This window comes from Rhincodon typus, chromosome 17, assembly GCF_021869965.1.
Source record: "Rhincodon typus isolate 14 chromosome 17, sRhiTyp1.1, whole genome shotgun sequence".
In the NCBI taxonomy this organism is placed as follows: Eukaryota; Metazoa; Chordata; class Chondrichthyes; order Orectolobiformes; family Rhincodontidae; genus Rhincodon; species Rhincodon typus.
The window spans coordinates 30,535,095-30,553,970 of NC_063348.1; the positions used below are offsets into that span (position 1 = coordinate 30,535,095).

The 18,876-nt window shown below is 39.3% G+C and overlaps 1 protein-coding gene across 1 annotated transcript in view; it reads left to right on the top strand.

The window, feature by feature from the left end:
• The window catches only part of LOC125485251 (protein inscuteable homolog), a 206,231-nt gene that overhangs the window by 91,080 nt on the left and 96,275 nt on the right, over positions 1–18,876 (top strand). Inside the window, exon 5 of the mRNA XM_048607220.1 lies at positions 1,363–1,488. Coding sequence (XP_048463177.1) covers positions 1,363–1,488 — 126 coding nt within the window. The remainder of the gene's footprint in view (positions 1–1,362; positions 1,489–18,876) is intronic.

Consider the following 18,876-nt stretch of genomic DNA (forward strand, 5'->3'; position numbering starts at 1 on the left):
GTGTGTGTGTGTGTGGGGTGTGTGTGTGTGTGTGGGGTGCGTGTGTGTGTGTGCGCTTGTGTGTGTGTGTGTGTGTGTGCGTGCATGTGTGTGTGTGTGTGTGCGCATGTGTGTGAGTGTGTGTGTGTGCGCCCGTGCTTGATGGAATTTGGACATTTGCTGGCAAGGCTAGACTTCACTGTTTATCTCTAATTGCCCTTTAGCCAAATATTCTCATCGATTTGATTAGTACTTCGCAATAGACTTTTGGAATGCCTCAATATGTAAACTCAGCTCATCCAATTGCAAGATCCCTGAATGTTAATTTTAATGTTACCATTAAATGTCTGCTGTGACTCCATTTGGACTTTATGCTGTTCTCTCTCTTGAATTCAAATGGATTACTCAATTTGAGTCAAATAAACTGAAATATATATTAAAAGTGTGGCAAGCAGATTAAAAAAAACTGTTGATCATCTATATATGTTTTATATATATATACACACATTAACTCTACAATATAATTACGTGGGAATTGAATGTGACAGGGGAGTGTTTATTTTATATTGCTGGTTGCTCTGAGAAGGAACTAATAAGTCACCTTCTTCAACCAATGCAGTTTTTATGATAAAAGATTTGTATGGGACATGACTATAGCGATTATAGCATAATAATTTTGTTCAATTTAGGTGACTGTTGTACTTCCAAATCTATATGTACTGGCATATAAGCCTTTTTTTTCTGTATTTTGTATCCTGGTATGATTCAGTTGGTCAAGTGGATCTAGTGATAGTTTGAGGGAGATGTGTTGTATGATGAATCTTCACTGTTGTTGTCTGAGCTGGTTGGTTTCTTGGTCAGCATGAGGTAAATTTGCTGCCACCAAACCTCATTTAGGTCAGGATCTACAATGCCTAATCAGATTAATGTGGCAGAAGAAAAACACTGGTAGTCTAATGTGAAGAGGCTTTTGTCTAAAGCATGATATAATTTATTGCTTGATAGCAATCAGGTACTAGTTACATAAGTATTATGGATATCATTACTGAGATTGTGAAGAGATCTAGATGTAGTTCTTCGTTTTATTATACATTTAGGTCTATCTCATTTGAGATCCAGAGTTATGCTCCCCACTTAATTCCTTATGATGGTATCATATTGGGTCGAAGTTAATGCACTCTCAACATTAACCCTTTAAAAGGCAAACATGTTTTGCAACAGTATGCATTACCATTAATGTATTTGATTCAGAACTTGAAAAGATAGAGTTATTAGTTTCTTCCAATTTTTAACAATAGCCAAAAATATAATTGATTGCTGAATAGAAGTTCGTATTGAATAATCTTTCAATATGTTTAAATGTTCTATGTCATTTCCTTGCAGGAAGGAGGGGTCGCAGTACTTTTCAAGCTGTGCAGACAGGACGCTCCTAGTTACTTGCATGTCCACGCCCTCAAAGCACTGACATCAATATGTAGTGTAGAGGAAGGCATCAATGAACTTGAGAAGGTATGGCGATATGTATTAAATAGAAAGTACAATGTACATTTTTTATGCATTTAAGTTGATGCTGATGAGCAATGTATTTCCAAACATTCTAAAGAATGCATTAGGTGTACAAGTGTGAATTAACCAATTTCATTTCTGCTGACATCTGAAAGTTGTTGGAAGTACTGATGAAAATAATTGTATATGAAGTGGTCAGGCAGGTAAATGAAAGGTAGGTAATGAGTCAGGCAGGTAAATAAAAAAAAGGTAAATGAGTAAGGGAGCATTTGCAAAAACATTTGTACAAGTGATTGGTCTCTCTATGATTTCAAGCTAAGACTCATTTTCGTCTTGGTGTGAATGTTGGTCTCTTGAGGATGCATTACAAACCACCCTGCACCTGCTGTTAAAAATACCTATATTGATCAAACATATAGCATCTGATAAAATACTAATATAAAGAGTATTGTTTGTTTATTCATTCATAGGATGAGGGTATTGCTGGCTAGATATGCATTTATTGCCCATCCCTAATGATCCAGAAGTCAGTTAAAAGTCAACCACATTGCTGTGGATCTGAAGTCACATGTAGGCCACACCAGGTAAGGATAGCAGTTTCCTTCCCTAAAGGGCATTAATGAGCCAGTTGGGTTTTTCCTGACAATCAGCAATAGATTCATGATCAGCATTAGACTCTTATTTCCAGATATTTTTTATTAATTTCAAATTCCACTATTTGCTGTGGTAGGATTCAAAACGAGGTCTCCAGAACATTATCTGGGTCTCTGGAATTAACAATTGAGCAATAATACCACTAGGCCATCACCTCCTGCTAGAAATCAGGGCTTGTCTGGAATTTGAGCCAGGACCTCTTGCATATCTACCATGTACAAGCCCCTAAGTGTAAATCTTACCCCTAGACCAATGTGCCATTACCACAATTTCATCAGGATATCAGCACATATCTTTTTCTGGCCTTGTTCAATCCACTAAACTGTTTTGATGAATGTAGATTCTATATTCCATCAATTATTCGGATTCAGAATCTGAATATTTCATTCTGCAGGCTGTATCTAAATTCCTATTTAAATTTCAATAATGTAACAGAAATAGAATTTTGAATATTTAACGTCATCAGTTCTTCAATGCTGTATCATTAATACATATAATTGTATTTTGCAAGTGTCAGCAATCAGGCCACTTCTTTAATACACATACACTAATGATTTAGATTCGGGTTTTGATTTAGATTCAGACACTTGAGGAACAGAGTGTTTGAAGTCCAACATTTCAAACCCAGGAGCAAGCTCATGGTCTAGAGAGCAGCTGTGGCTCTTATCCTTCTGTATGCATCAGAAACATGGACCATATATAACAGACACCTCAAATCCCTGGAGAGCTATTACTGGCACTTCCTTTGCAAAATCCTGCAATCCCGCTGGCAAGATAGGCATGCCAATGTCAGCATCCCTTCCCAGGCCAATATCCCCAGCATTGAGGCACTGGTCACGTATGACCAACTGCAATGAGTGGGTCACATTGTCCACTGCCTGACACAGGACTCCCTAAACAAGTGTTTGATTCTGAGCTCTGCAATGGTATGTGACCACTAGGAGGGCACAGGAAATGCTACAAGGACATTTGAAAGTGTCGCTAAACAAATGCAACATACCCACTGACACGTGGGAATTGCTTGCCCTAGAATGCACAAACTGGAGAAGAAACAACTGTAAAGGCGTCAACCATTTATGTGTCTCTGAGTAGAGCATGTGGAGGCCAGGTGCAAGCAGCCGAAAGAGTGCCCCCTCATCATCCACTGCCTGCCCCATGTGTGGCAGAACCTGCACTTTCCAGTATTGGATCCTTCAGCTACAGCTACAGCTACAGCTACATGCTATCCTCAGAGTGGAAGCAAGTTATCCTCGACCCCGATTGATTGCCAGAGAAGAGGAGAAGTGACACAATCTTAAAATTTACAGAATGCACAAAACTTGAAAATGTAACAAACAGTGAACAACAACCTGCACTTCAAGGTGACATAGGAAGGTAAACAGACTGGCTCGGCACTTGTCAGATGAAATTCAGTGCAGAAAAATATTTTTTTTTCTATTCATTTATGGGATGTGGGAGTCGCTGGCTGGCCAGCATTTCTTGCCCATCCCTAGTTGCCCTTGACAAGGTGGTGGTGAGCTGCCTCCTTGAACTGCTGCAGTTCTCCTGCTGACGGTTGACCCACAATGTCCTTTGGGAGGGAATTCCAGGATTTTGATCCAGTGACAGTGAAGGAATGGTGATATATTTCCAAGTCAGGATGGTGAGTGGCTTGGAGGGAATTTGGAGGTGGTGGTGTTCCCATATATCTGTTGCCCTCGACTTTCTAGATGAAAGTGGTCGTGGGTTTGGAAGGTGCTGTCTGAGAATCTTTGGTGAATTTCTGCAGTGCATCTTGTAGATACTACACGTTGCTGCTACTGAGCTTCGGTGGCGGAGGGAGTGGATGCTTGTGGATGTAGTGCCAATCAAGTGGGCTACTTTGTCCTAGATGGTATCAAGCTTCTTAAGTGCTGTTGGAGCTGCACTCATCCAGACAAATGGGCAGTATTCCATCACACTCCTGACTTGTGCCTTGTGGATGGTGGACAGGCTTTGGGGAGTCAGGAGATGAGTTACTAGCCACAGTATTCTTAGCCTCTGACCTGCTCTTGTAGTTACTGTGTTAATGTGGTGAGTCCAGTTGAGTTTCTGGTCAATGATAACCCCCAGAATGTTGATAGTGGGGGATTCAGTGATGGTAACACCATTGAATGTCGAGGGGCGGTGGTTAGTTTGTCTCTTATTGGTGATGGTCATAGCTTGCATTTGTGTGGCGCAAATGTCACTTGCCACTTGTCAGCTCAAACCTGGATACTGTTCAGATCTTGTTGCATTTGAACATGGACTGCTTCAATACCTGAGGAGTCACGAATGGTGCTAAACATTGTGCAATCATCGGCGAACATCCCCAATTCTGACCTTATGATGGAGGGGATGACATTGATGAAGCAACTGAAGATGGTTGGGCCTAGGACACTACCCTGAGGAACTCCTGCAGAGATGTCCTGGAGCTGAGATGATTGACCTCCAACAACCACGACCATCTTCCTATGTGTCAGGAATGACCCTAACCACTGGAGATTTTGCCCCCTGATGCTCATTGATTCCAGTTTTGCTAGGCTCCTTGATGCCACACTCGGTCGAATGCAGCTTGATATCAAGGACTGTCACTCGCACCTCACCTCTGGAATTCAGCTCTTTTGTCCATGTTTGAACCAAGGCTGTACTGAGGTCAGGAGCTGAGTGGCCCTGGCGGAACCCAAACTGGGTGTCACTGAGCAGGTTATTCCTGAGCAGGTGCTGCTTGATAGCAATACTGATGACACCTTCCATCACTTTACTGATGATCGAGAGGAGGCTGATGGGACGATAATTGGCTGGGTTGGATTTTTCCTGCTTTTTGTGTACAGAACATACTTGGGCAATTTTCCACATAGTCGGGTAGGTACCAGTGTAACTGTACTGGAACAGCTTGGTTAGGGCAGTAGCAAGTTCTGGAACACAAGTCTTTCAGTACTATTGCCGGAATGTTGTCAGGGCCTGTAGCCTTTGCCGTATCCAGTGTCTCCAACCGTTTCTCAATATGACGTGGAGTGAATTGAATTGGTTGAAGACTGGTATCTGTAATGCTGGGGACCGCTGCAGGAGGCAGAGATGGACCATCCACTCGGCACTTCTGGCTGAAGATTGCTGCGAATGTTTCAACCTTATCTTTTGCACTGACGTGCTGGGCTTTTCCATCACTGAGGATGGGGATATTTGTGGACCCTCCTCCTCCAGTGAGTTGTTTAATTGTCCAGCACCATTAACATCTTTGTATGGAAGGAGGAGAGGCAACTAGTCAGTGCAATTCTTATAGTGTGTAAGAACAGAGACACATAAAGGTGTGTGTGAGTAAACCATTGGAGATGGCAAGACCAGCTAAGAATCTGAGGTTGTTTTCCTTCGAGCTAAGGGGAGATTTGTTTAAAGAGTTTAAATTTGTGAAGGGTTCAGAGAGGATAAACTCTACTCTAGTGTTTTTTCACACTGTTTCTGCTGATTTGCTGAACTTTACCCTCACCTCCACCATTAATGCCCTTGTTCTTAATTAAACAGTCTCTCACATGCTGACCATTTCCCCCAGTATGACCCACATGTCTACTTCGTTAAAGTATAGGGGTTGCAGACTTGAAAGGATATGATGGACAATTGGTTTGGCCATTTATTAGCACACTTGGCTGGATTACATAAAGCTCTATTGAGTAACTATTGCTCCTGCCTGATAAGTGTATGAAAGATGTGGATTTATAAATATTTATATAATTTCTTTTAGAGAGACTAGATTTCAAACTAGTAACATATGGATGTCAGTCCATTTTTGTGATAAGTTTTAAAAATTAATTCGGCCGGCCTTTCTGGAAACACGCTTGTGAAACCAGTTTGTGACACCATCAAATATAAGTGGAAGTTTGTTTCTATTATTGGAGTTTATGACAGGAGAGAGAAAACATTAAGCTATAACAGGACCTAGGATAAGTAGGCTTTTTAAAAATTCAGTTAAAAAGCTTTTGGGTTGAGTTCAGAGGATGACTGACTATGGTTCAAAACAAGTAGAGTCTTCTAGAAAAAGGAGATTGTTCAGAGCAGTTAAAGGAATAAGTTACCTGAATGAAAGAGTATAGTTTGTGAAACTTCCAGGCCAGGAGTGTTTAGCTAGAACTCTGTAAATTATTAAATTATTTAGATTACCTTTAAAATAATGGTTTTAGGGAATAGATGGGCCTTGGTTTTGTCTGTATTTTAAAATCTTTCACAATATGTGACATTTAGATGGTTTGGTTTGTTTCATGCTATTTTTCTTGATTTTCCTGTTTCAAGCACCAGTAATACATTTCTGTTGGTATTAATAAAAATCAAATTGGCAGTGTGTGTACATGGGTTTCTGTGACCAGATGTCAGACAAAATTTTTAAACAATGATCTATCAAGCCAGGCTTCATTCTGGGATCTGACTTGTGGTAACATCAGCTGGGATCATAACATAAGACTGTTCACTAGTCCAGGATCATCTTGCAAAATTCACAATAGCTTTTAATCTCTACTGTAAACAGGCATTTTATCCCAGGTACTTCTTCATTTATTGTGGTTTTGATAAAGTTCTCTTCTTTGGTAAACTCCATTTAGTGCCTCAGTTGTGCTTCATCCTCCACCCATAGATCTCATTTTGGTCCCTAATTGATTCCATCACTCCTTTGACAACCATTTTAATGTTACCATTAAAATAAAGAACTGTTCACTTAAGGACATAAGAAATAAGAGCAGAAGAAGACCAGTTAGCCACTTTTGTCTGCTCTTCTATTCAACAGTATCTTGGCCTGTCTTATTGTGGCCTGAACTCTATTTACCTCTCTCCCATTCCCATTCCCCACACCTCCCCATATCCCTTCACTCCTCCCAGCCTCCACAGCTCACTGGTGATAATAATTCTGAAAAAAAAATTAGCAGCTCTCTGTGGGAAGGACTTTCTCCTCAACCCCATCTTAAATGAGAGACCTATCATTTTTACACTGTGCCCTTTATTCTAGATTCCTTTATTGGAACACACCCATCAAGGTTTGCCTGGAGATGACATTTGGATTCTCTTTTATAACAGGCTTCAATCTAATCTTATACTGTCTCGGCTTTTTTCATTTTCTTTTCACTTCTCTTATATACTTTTTTCTCTTTAGAATTATCCTTTTATTGTCGAGGTGATGCCTGCCATTTGCTACCTTTTTATGCTTAATCTTACTGTCTAAATTCTCCATGATTCAGGAAACTGGTTCTAGTTGCCCTCCGCGTTTCCCTTAATAGAATATATGTCAGCAGTACCTGAACCATTTTCTTCAGTAATTCCTCACTTTTACTGCCCTTCCCTGCCTGATTCAACATTTTTATGGTTGAGGATTCCAATTATCAACACTGTGTCAATCTTGGATCTCTCAGTAATTTATTTGCAAATCTACTCCCCTATCTCCTGTTATTTTCTACTACTTTTATGAAGGTACAACAAAGAACATAACAGCTCCCTTCTTGATTATCAAATCTAACCAAATAGATTTTGACTTTGATCCAGTAAGGATGGTCCCTCTTTCGAGTATGATAATATTTTTGTTTAATCTGAACTGCTCCCTTTGTTCCTTTCCAGCTTCTGTTTACTGCCTCGTGCACAGAAACAAGAAGCATCCAAATCTCTCTTTTTGAGATGATTGAATCATATAATTCACCTGCTTGGTTTTTGCACCTCTGGGACATCAACCTTTTCTGCACACTTTGAGTGCACAACTTACTTGCTCTTCAAACTTAAGTCAAATCTTTAAGTTTTCTACAATCCTACTCAATTCTATATCATTTCTAATACTAACTGTCCCTCCCAGTTTTCTCTGTGCCTTGATTTCACGTTTTGATTATTGCCCAAAACCCTTCTGAATTAATTTAAACCCTCCCACAAAACTGGTGAACCTATCCCCATGGATATTGGTCTCAGTTCTATTCAGGTGCATCTTGAACAAGCTCCATCACCCATGGAACTGATTCCAATGTCCCCAGAATCTAAAGCCTTTGCTCTGGCATCATGTTGCAACCTCACAATACCACATTTTTACTTCCATTAATGCAAATAATTGAGATAATTCAAAGAATTACTACCATTGAGATCCTACTTTTTAAACTTGATCCCAGCCCTTAAACTCAGCTGCAGGATCTCAGTCCTCCTTTCCTTCTGTCATTGATTCTGACATGGACTATTCCTCTGTCCCTTCCTCAGACAGATTATTTAAAATGCTCTTTGTGATATCACTAAGCTGCCAACGGACCATGCTGATGGTACTTTGACAGAAACAGAGCCGCACGTCTATCGATTTCCAATTACCACAGCACTTCACACTTTGTTGTACCTGTGGGGTCCTTTGCTTCATAGTTCAAGGTTCAAGATTGCATTAGTATGAGGTGTCAGTGCACATCTGCCTCCACTGCTGTATCTTGGTTTGAAAGTGTAATATCCCCCAGGCTTTTTTAACTGTCTGCATTGGATTTTTTTATCAATGTGATCAGCCACATGTCTGGAGCAGGTAATATTAGAACTCAGACCTTCTAGCTCAGAGGTAGGGACTCTAGCGCTGCACCAAACCAGCCCAGCTGCCTGCAGCTATCCATTATGGCTGTGAGGTAACCACCTACGTAGTTGCAGGCTGATGATTTCTCCTTCTCAATCACCTCACCCTCACCACACAGAGCCATTCTGTCATTGGGTCAATTCATTTAAGCAAGATTGGACTGTGAGGTGTCTGAGACCACCAAATATGCACCTGTTTCTCACTTCCAAGGATCTCTTAACTTCCCATCCCACTATATTTTTTTTGTGAGCTTTCAAAAAACATATTCTTCAAAAAATTTGCAGACAGGCTAGAAGTACTTAACTCTCTCTATCTTCAAAACCTCATCCTCTTATCTTCCTTAGCCATTAATTTGAATCTTTACAGATATCACTAAAATGCAATTGATTGAAAACTTCCTGTTTACTTTGAAATTCAATTCATTTTGTTTTAAATTAACTCAAACTAAGATGAACACAAAACAAACACTGCAGCAGCTATACAATCAATGGAACCTGTCATTTTCTTTTTTCCTCTACCTCTCTCACTCTCACACAAAACAGTAAAGCAGCTGTGTTCAATGGCCTGAACATTGTCCATTATTATGAAAATGTGTTATCTACAACTTTATTCATTATCTGAATATATATGTCATGGAATTTTCAAAAGAACACTGTTGAAAGCAAAGGGTGCTGGCCAACAGTTGTGCAAATGTTGCACCTGTGAAGGACACAAACTGTTTTATGGGAGATAAAGACTCTGCAAAGAGAGGTCAGATGACTGAACTCCTGGGATTTAGAACAGCTGGATTTTGAACCACAAGCCAGAGAGAAAGATGACCGTAGGACTGAAGGGATACAGCCTCACTCATCTCTCCTTTTCTTTCAGGGGACCCATTAAGGAGAAATCTATCTCCTGCCTGCCACCAACCTGCAGAGAGCTGCCATTCTGCTCACCTTTCTCCCACCTCTGGATAAATACTTATGGGAGGTTGTCACCCATCTCTCCCTTTCTTTTAAACATCCATAATCAAAGTCCCCTGGTCCCATTTGAGCAATGAATAGGGGTTTTGCCTTGCATTAGGCAATGGCAAGACTGCTTGCTAGCAATGCTCCCTCTGGACTTAGGCATGATCATTACCGTGGAGTGGCTGACCAATAGGTGCTGAGGCTTGCTACACAGTCCCAAAGTTGAGTCTGCACCTCAAAAGATTAAGAAATTTGTAGACTGTGTGCTGTCAGTGGTTGTGAAAGAGCCCAGTAATTCACTTCCACTTAGACGCCATCACTAGAATCTGAAGAAGGTAGGTTTTCTCGAAGGTCATCAGCAGGTATATTTCAGTAGGGTAGTTGCATGCATTATCCAAAGTTGTAGATTTAATTAGAAGCACTGAGGATATAGCAGCAGCAACATGAAGCGCTTCTGTTAGAGATATTTTCGAATTAACCGGTTGAGAAATGTTATTACACACCTCCAGACCAGGAGGGACTCAAAGTCAGGTTTTCCAGCTCAGAAACAAGGGGCACTATCGCTGCACCACAAGAGCCCTTCAGCACTTCTACTGTATCTTGAGATGTAGGCTTGCTTGAAGTCAATGGAGATCCATGAAAATTGGAATGGAGGACCACATGTGGTCGATCAAAGACCAAGGTCCAATAAGCCAGCTGTACATTGGTGAGACCACATCTGGAATTCATCTGTGGCCTTTTGGAGTAGGGTATCCTCAAAGGAGGGCAGATCACAGTCATCTACTGCTGCTGAAGAAAGAAGTTTCTGGCGAAGAAAAGCATCTCTGTTTGATCAAAAATATTGTTGAATTAAAATGACATACAGAAGTTCTCTAAACTCACATTCAGGATAACAAAGTGTGGCACATAGCTGCCCCTTCACTGTCATTAAAATATTTTGTGTACCTCACAGTTAGATGTGAGAGTGTTGAAGAAGGTGAGGTCTGAGCCAGGGTACCATAACATGATAGATGTTTTTATCAAGATGGAGAGTGAGGTTGTTGATTCGGAGACGAGAGTCCTGAACCTTAATAAAGGAAACTACGAGTATATGAGGTGTGAGTTGGCCTTGATAGATTGGGGAAAGTTACTTAAATGAATGACAGTGGATAGGCAATGCCAAACATTCAAGGAATGCATGGGGGAACCGCAACAACTGTTTACTCCTGTCTGTCGCAAAAGCAAAATGGGTAAGAGGGCCAATCCATGGCTTACAAAGGAAATAAAAGATTGTATCCTATCCAAGGAAGAAGCAAACAGATTGGCCAAGAAAAATAATAAATCGAAGTACTGGGAGCAGTTTAGAATTCAGCAAGAAGGACCAGGGGGATTGATTAAGAAGGGGAAAATAGAGTATGAAAGTAAGCTTGCAGCGAACATAAAGACTGATGCTAAGAGTTTCTATAGGTACTTGAAGAGAAAGAGATTGTTAAAGACAAGTGTAGGTCCCCAACAGAAACGGGGAATGTATAATTGGGGACAAAGAAATGGCTGAGGAAATGAACACATACTTTGGTTCTGTCTTCACAAAAGAGGATATAAATCAGAATTGTTAGAGGAGGCATGATCTCGTGAGAACAAATAACTGAGGGAAATCAATATTAGTAGAGAAATGGTGCTGGGAAAATTGTTGGGATTGAAGGCTAATAAATCCCCAGGGCCTGATAATCTACAACCCAGAGTACTTAAGGAAGTAGCTCTAGAAATAACGGCTGCATTGGTGGTCATCTTCCAGGATTCTATAGACTCTGAAACAGTCCCTGCAGATTGGAGTGTGACCAATGTCACTCCAATATTCAAAAAGGAAGAAAGAGAGAAAACAGGGAATTACAGACTGGTGAGCCTAACATCAGTAGTGGGGAAAATTCTCGAATCCATTGTCAAGGAATTTATAGCAGAGCATTTAGAAAGCAGTGGCAGGATCAGACAGAGTCAGCATGGATTTATGAAGAAGAAATCATGCTGGACAAATCTGTTGGAATTCTATGAAGATGTAACTAGTAGAGTTGACAAGGGGAAAACCAGTCGATGTAGTATATTTGGACTTTCAGAAAGCGTTTGACAAAGTCCCACTTAATAAATTAATGTGGAAGATTAAAGTGCATAGGATTGGGGGAATTGAGATGGATAGGAATCTGGCTGGCAGACAGGAAACAAAGAGTCGGAATGAATGGGTCCTTTGCAAATTGTCAGGCAGTAACTAGTGGTGTCCACAGGGATCGGTGCTGGAACCCCAGCTATTCACAATGTATATTAATGATTTGGATGAGGGAACAAAATGTAACATCTCAAAGTTTGCAAATGATACCAAGTTAGGTGGGAGGGTGAACTGTGACAAGGATACAGAGATCCTTCAGCATGATCTGGACAAGTTGGGTGAGTGGGCAAATCAATGGCAGATGCTGTATAATTTGGATAAATGTGAGGTTATTCACTTCAGGAGTAAAAACAAGAACGCAGATTACTACCTGAATGGCTATACATTGGGAGAAGGGAGTGCGCAGCAGGACCTGGGTCTCCTTGTGCACCAGTTGCTGAAGGTAAGCATGCAGGTGCAGCAGGCGGTAAAGAAGGCAAATGGTGTGTTGGCCTTCATTGCGAGAGGTTTCGAGTACACGAGTGCAGCGAAGGTTTACCAGGCTGATTCCAGGGATGGCTGGTCTGACATATGAGGAGAGATTGACTAGGTTGGGATTGTTTTTGCTGGAGTTCAGACGACTGAGGGGTGAAATCATAGAGACTTATAAAATTCTAACAGAGCTGGACAGGCTAGATGCAGGGAGGATGTTCCCGATGGTAGGTGTGTCCAGCACCAGGAGGTCACAGTCAGAGGATTCGAGGTAGATGATTTAGGATGGAGATGAGGAGACATTTCTTTACCCAAATAGTGGTGAGTCTGTGGAATTCATTACCACAAGAAGTAGTTGATGCCAAAACATTTAATATGTTCAAGGTGTGACGAGATTCAGCACTTGGGGTGAATGGGATCACAGGTTATGGGGAGAAATTAGGATTGGGATTGAGTTGGATGATAAGTCATGATCATGAAGAATGGTGGAGCAGGCTGTAAGGGCCAAAAGGCCTCTTCCTGCTCCTATCTTCTATATTTCTATGTTTAAAAAGGTTCGTCTTACCATTGACAAAAACATCTGAGTAGCAGAGTCATCTTGAAGTCCCACAACTTTTTCTAGAACAAGATTTATTTTGGTCTTCATTAGCACCAACCTCTCTGGATATTTTGCTTTGGTATTTGTCTCACTGCTGGGACTGTTCTGGTGCTCCTGCAGATAATTCTAGAATGACCCCTTATGTTGCAAGTGTAGCATACTGCATTAGGGGCTGAGCTGTTTTTGCCACTGATGGAGATGTTTTCCACCACAACATGACCGAGGAACCGTGGGAGTGTGCGTGCTTCACTCCCCTTACATTTGATGTCCCTATGATCCAACTATTAATAAACTGGACAAATTCAGTCCTCCTGATTTAACTATTAATAACCTTGTCAAATTCAGGTATGGATTCTCACTCTCTTTCTTTTTCTCTCTTTGTTCTGTCTCAAAGGAATTTTGTTCTGCTTTGGCATTTCAGTTTTCTGGGCTATTTGAGGCCTTCTATAGATGTCAAGTGATCAGATAAAACCTCATCCAGGATACCAGTTGCTACATAGTCTTGAATAACCTCATTTCATGGGGTTCCTCAGTCACAGTGATCTGCTAAATGATAATGTCAGTTAGAAACAATTCAACATTGCTGGATAAATCCAGCATGGTTGATATCCTGTTAAACCTGAAGTAGGTGCTAAGCACCTTACTTAAATCTTCATATTGTGCTATTTCTTTCTCTATGCTGAGTCAGGTAAGAATCGCAACAATAATATTATCGATAGGATACTAAAGCACACCAACATTAGCCATTTTGAAAGTTGAGGCAGTATGGTATAGAGAAAATAAGAGGTCTGGTCAGGGACTGCCTCATGGACTAGAGGCTTTTTGGGTAATTATTATAAATCTTTAAACTGTATGTTCTACATCTTAAGAATCAAATAATGTACTCAATGGTGTGCTCAATTTCTCGATAATTTACAACACTCTTTTATTGCACATTGGCAAGTTTGACTTTAGACCATTCACCCCTGAGATCTTTTCCACCATTTGATAAGATCATTGCTGGTTTGATTTTGGCTTGAGCTCACCCTCGATTGTGCATGCTCCAGACGAGGCTGTCTTCATTTGTTATACTTGCTGTAACGAGACTTACAATGCCTCTGTATTGGATGGGGCATTTGCTTCACATTTCTAATTACACAATTTTTCTTCCCCACAAGGCTTTTCTTCTTTTTTGCACTTACATTTCTTTTAATTCAATACACAATAACAGTGAGTGCAATAAAATTTAAAATAGAAAGCAATGAATTATTTATGTAACTTTTCAGTTTAATGGAGGTGAGAAATCCTTTTATCTGTGTGTATACATAAGCATTAAATTGTGCTGACAGTATTGGTGCATTCAACTCCTGTGATTAATAGGATGTTAACGAAAGTTTAACAAAGCCAAGCTATTTATTATATCATAAATGTTTATAACTGCAGCAACATTTTTGGTTTGAACACAGTACATAAATTTAAAGGTCTATTTCGTTACAGAGATATTGATAAACAGGTATTCATTATTGTATACATAAGGTTGATCATGAATTATACAACAGTGGTATGGGCTGGGGAGCAACCTGCCCATCACTTGTGCCCTCAACAAATTTGCTTCTGTGTCTCTAGTCCTCCTTTCATAGCCTGTGCATCTTTAGAAATAAACTCAAATCTGGCAGTTTTCTTTTCTTTCCATGCTTTTCAATGAAAGACTGTTATCAGATTCTGATGGTACTAATGGAATTATAAAAAAAATGTAATTCTCTTTAAAATCACAGACAATGCTCAGACTTTTTCAATTCCATTAACTTCAGTTGAAATGGCTATTGGGCGAGATATAGTATATAATGAACAGCTGATCGGGTCTTGTAGCGCAGTGGTGGTGTCCATACCTCGAGGTCTGTTGTAATACATCTGAAAGTTTGATTAAAAATATCTATAAATAGGCAACTGAGTCAATACTGCCAATTTTATACTGTCTCCCCTAATGAAAATTACCCTCTGTGAGTGATTGAATATTGGACAGTAATCTCATAAAGGATTCATTTTACAATACAAACCAAGCTGCTTAATTCAGTGGGTGTAATCTGCTAAATCATTGCATAGTTCCTAAATAATGCAATGCTGTTTGTTTGTTTGTTTGTTAGTTATAGTTTAAAGGCTAACTTGAAAGTTTGCACTAAGTTTAGTATGCAGTTCTTATTGTCATTGTACTTTGCCTCAGTCTTTTAGAATGTAAGAAGAAAAAATAATGATTTAACATTAGCATTGGCAGTTGTCTTTCATTCAGACGTTGGATTCATGAAACAAATTGTAATCTGAAAAATTGAAGAAAAAGAACTGATACAAAAGCTGGATGAAATGCTAATGATACTTAAGTTGCTTCCCCAGGGACTGAAGATGATGATCAAATCTATAGCTTGCCTTGCTAATTGATAAATTTTGCATTTGGAAGCCCCTGATGCTTTGAAGATGCTTGGTATCAATCTGATTTTAAAGAGGGATTGATTATAAAGAGGGATTTGTAAAAAAAAAAGCTAGGACACACACTCACTGACAGTCAGGCTTTGTATGTTGAAACAGATCTACAATGCTGAGATCACTTATAGAAGTGCCCAGTACACTGTACCCATGAAAATACACAAGACAGACATAAATTTTAACATCATCTAAAATAGACATTCTCATTAAATTATTGTTTTTGAATGATTTTTGATTTATTTATCATAATTTGATGCCATGAATTTCTTTTCTTGGTTTTGAAAAGCTACCATCACCAGATAATCCCTGGTGTCTTCAGTAGCATGAGCTCTGCCTAAGATGACTGACCATTGTTACTAATAAAAGAAAGTTGAGGCAGAGGTCTTTTTGTGTTTGAAAGTGAAGGTAGATAAATATTTGATTGAGAAGTTAGAGATCTTTACAAAGCAAACACAGAAATGAAATTACTTTTGGGAGTTCTGGGAAAAGAAGAAAACAAGATCAAAGGGCTAATGTTCACCTTTTATTTTATTAGAATCAATGTTTCCAGAATCTCTAAATCTTACAATTCCTTTCCTCACTTTGATTCCCTTCTCCATAAAATTGTAGGTCTTAGAATGCTTCATATTGTGTGAGCACTATATGTTGATTTACATTATACTCTCATTAGTCATTATTCTGCTTGATGGACTTCTACTCTTTGCTTTGGAATTTTATATGCATGATTTTCTTGTGTATTGCTAAGTGTATATTCTGAAAGTTGAATTTAATTTTACACATATTTGAATACTGGATTTACATGCTTTCATCCTGTAATGACTAGGTTTCATCTCTCTGCCTTTTTAATCCAAGACCATGAGATGTACCAACAAAAGTAGACCAAACAGTCTGTTCAGTCTGCTTCACCATTGAATGAGATTACAGCTGATCTGATAATCCTTCACTCCAATTTCCTGCCTTTTCCCCATAACCTCAACCTTAATCATAATTAACAATCCAACTTCTATAGATCCCTATGGTAAAGAATTCCACAGATTTGCTCTCCTCTGAAAAAAGAAATTCCTCCTCATCTCTGCCTTAAATGAATGACCCCTTCTTCTGCAATTTTTCTGTCTGGTTCGTAGACTCTCCCAAAAGAGGTTACAGACATTTCTGCAAAACAAAACGAATAAATGTGTATGTAAAATGACATGGAACTAACAAGCATTTTATCAGAAATATTTAATTAATACCTTTGCCCTCATGATGATTAAAGATATTGATATCCTAGATTTTAAAGTTTTTATTAAATAAATGTGGACAAACCAGTTGAAAGCAGAAATAGAAAGCTGAATTTTGCAAGACTTGGACTGAGATGAGTGATGACAAGTTGGTTGGGATACTGTGGCAAGAATGAAAAATGAGTTCCTTCAACAACCAGAAGAAAGGTCTAATTTTGTACTTAACACTGTGATGGCCAGATAGGAGCAAGGGGCCTATTTGTATGCATTAATATCTCTTAATACCTAACCTAGTAGGGGAGGTGATGGCCTAGTGGTAATATCACTGGACTGTGAATCCAGAGACCCAAGTAATGTTCTGGGGAACTAGGTTCAAATCTCATCATGGCAGATAGTTGGAATTTGAAATTATTAAAAATCTGGAATGAAGAGTCCAATGATGACCACAAACTCATAGTAAACCCATCTGGTTTCATTTAGGGAAGAAAACTGCCATCCTTATCTGATCTGGCCCAGATGTGACTCCAGACCCACAGCAATGTGTTTGGCTCTTAACTATCCACTGGCTATTAGGGATAGGTAATAAAAGCTGACCTAGACAGCAATGCATTCGTCCTATGAATGAATAATAAAAAACTTACCTTATTCATATGCAAGTTGCTATTTTCCCAGACAGTGGAATAACACTCAACAACAATCATTCCTGACATGGAAGTCAGAGCAGTAACCAGATGACTGCAATTCAATGATTACTTCTCTGAGTCATGCATGCTCCATGGGCAGCAAATTCCGGCACCCTCCATTTATAGAGGCTGGCATTGCAGAAGCACCAGCCTCATCATATAATCTTGCGACATCTCTGATTCACTTATAATACAGTTCACCACATTAATACTGTACTTTGGAGCTTTCCAACATGTGTCATTGCAGTGCTGCTGCTCGGTTGCTTTATGCACACAGGCTGTTAACTATCTCATGGATCAGAACAGGGTACATCTCAGGGCTTTGAATTTGCTTTCTTAGTATTCGCTCAATTAACACCTACTTGGATGCTTTCAGCATCTCTGCCTTGTCTTTCTAACAACCTCCCCACCACACAGATTAGACTGATCAGCCTATAATTTCCTGGTCTCGCTCTTCCTCCCATTTTTAATAATGGAACAGTGTTAGCAGTTCTCCAATCCTCTGATACCACACTTGTGACCAGAGAATACTTCAATATTACTGCCAAGGCCCTTGATATCTTCTCCCTTGCCTCCCTCAACAGTCTGAGATGCATCTCATCCAGGCCTGCAGATTTATCCACATTCAGTCTATGTATAGATTATTGATATCACTAATATTATCACTCTGAAACACTCTTCAAAAAACTTGATACAACATGCATTTAGCCAAAAAGATGCAAGCTCCAGCTCTATATCTGCATTTGTGTATTTGATGTGATATTGATGTATTTTTTTCTAAGTAATAAAAAATGATCTTCTTTCGCTCAAGCAAACTTTAAAACTCACTCCTTATTCTGGTGATCTAGTGAATTACAGTTTTATTACAGTGAGATAAATCTGTGTGCTAAAAATGATTCAAAATCGTTGTTGTGGCCAAAGAGGGGTTTAAAATGTAGGGAGTCAATTCATCCTTCCTCGTCTGATTTAAACAGTTAAATATCAAATCGGAAAAGGTTGCATAGAATTATGCATTTGTGAGTCCTGTACTCCGAACGTGTAAATCACTCATTCAAGTTCTAATTATAGTGGACTGAAATTTTCTTTGTGATATCCACAATGGGTTGACAATGTAGTAGCAATAATTCATGATGACATGACAATATGCAATGAGATCTCTTGAGCAAATGTGTGCTTTGAATTTTTATACAGGATTAGCTGTAAGAATTTAATTCCATTCATTGTAGGTATCTTCCTGAAATAAAGTTGAAAGACCTTCAGTTAATAAATTAGGCTATGATTTTAAACCCAGCCCCACTCAGAAATTAATGTTAATAGAACAATTATAAAATCAAGTTGGTATATGTTATTAGGGAGAAGTGGAAAAGTTGAAAATAGTCTCTGAAATTTTCTTTGATGAAAGTAATATTCCAGTAAATAGTATATTGAAAAGAAGGAATGAATTTTATTGGTCTGAAACCGAAAACAGATTTGGATTTCACTCAAAGATATGAACTTAGTCTGAAGTCAAAAGTTGCAATAAGAGGAAGGAAAGAATTTTCATTGATGTGGTTCCTTTCTCATTTTCAGAACTTATGGGGTGTTTCACAGTCACCACATTACAACCTTCAAAATCAATGTAGCAATGAGACAAATCACTAGATCTGCTCTGGAGTACTTATGACGTGG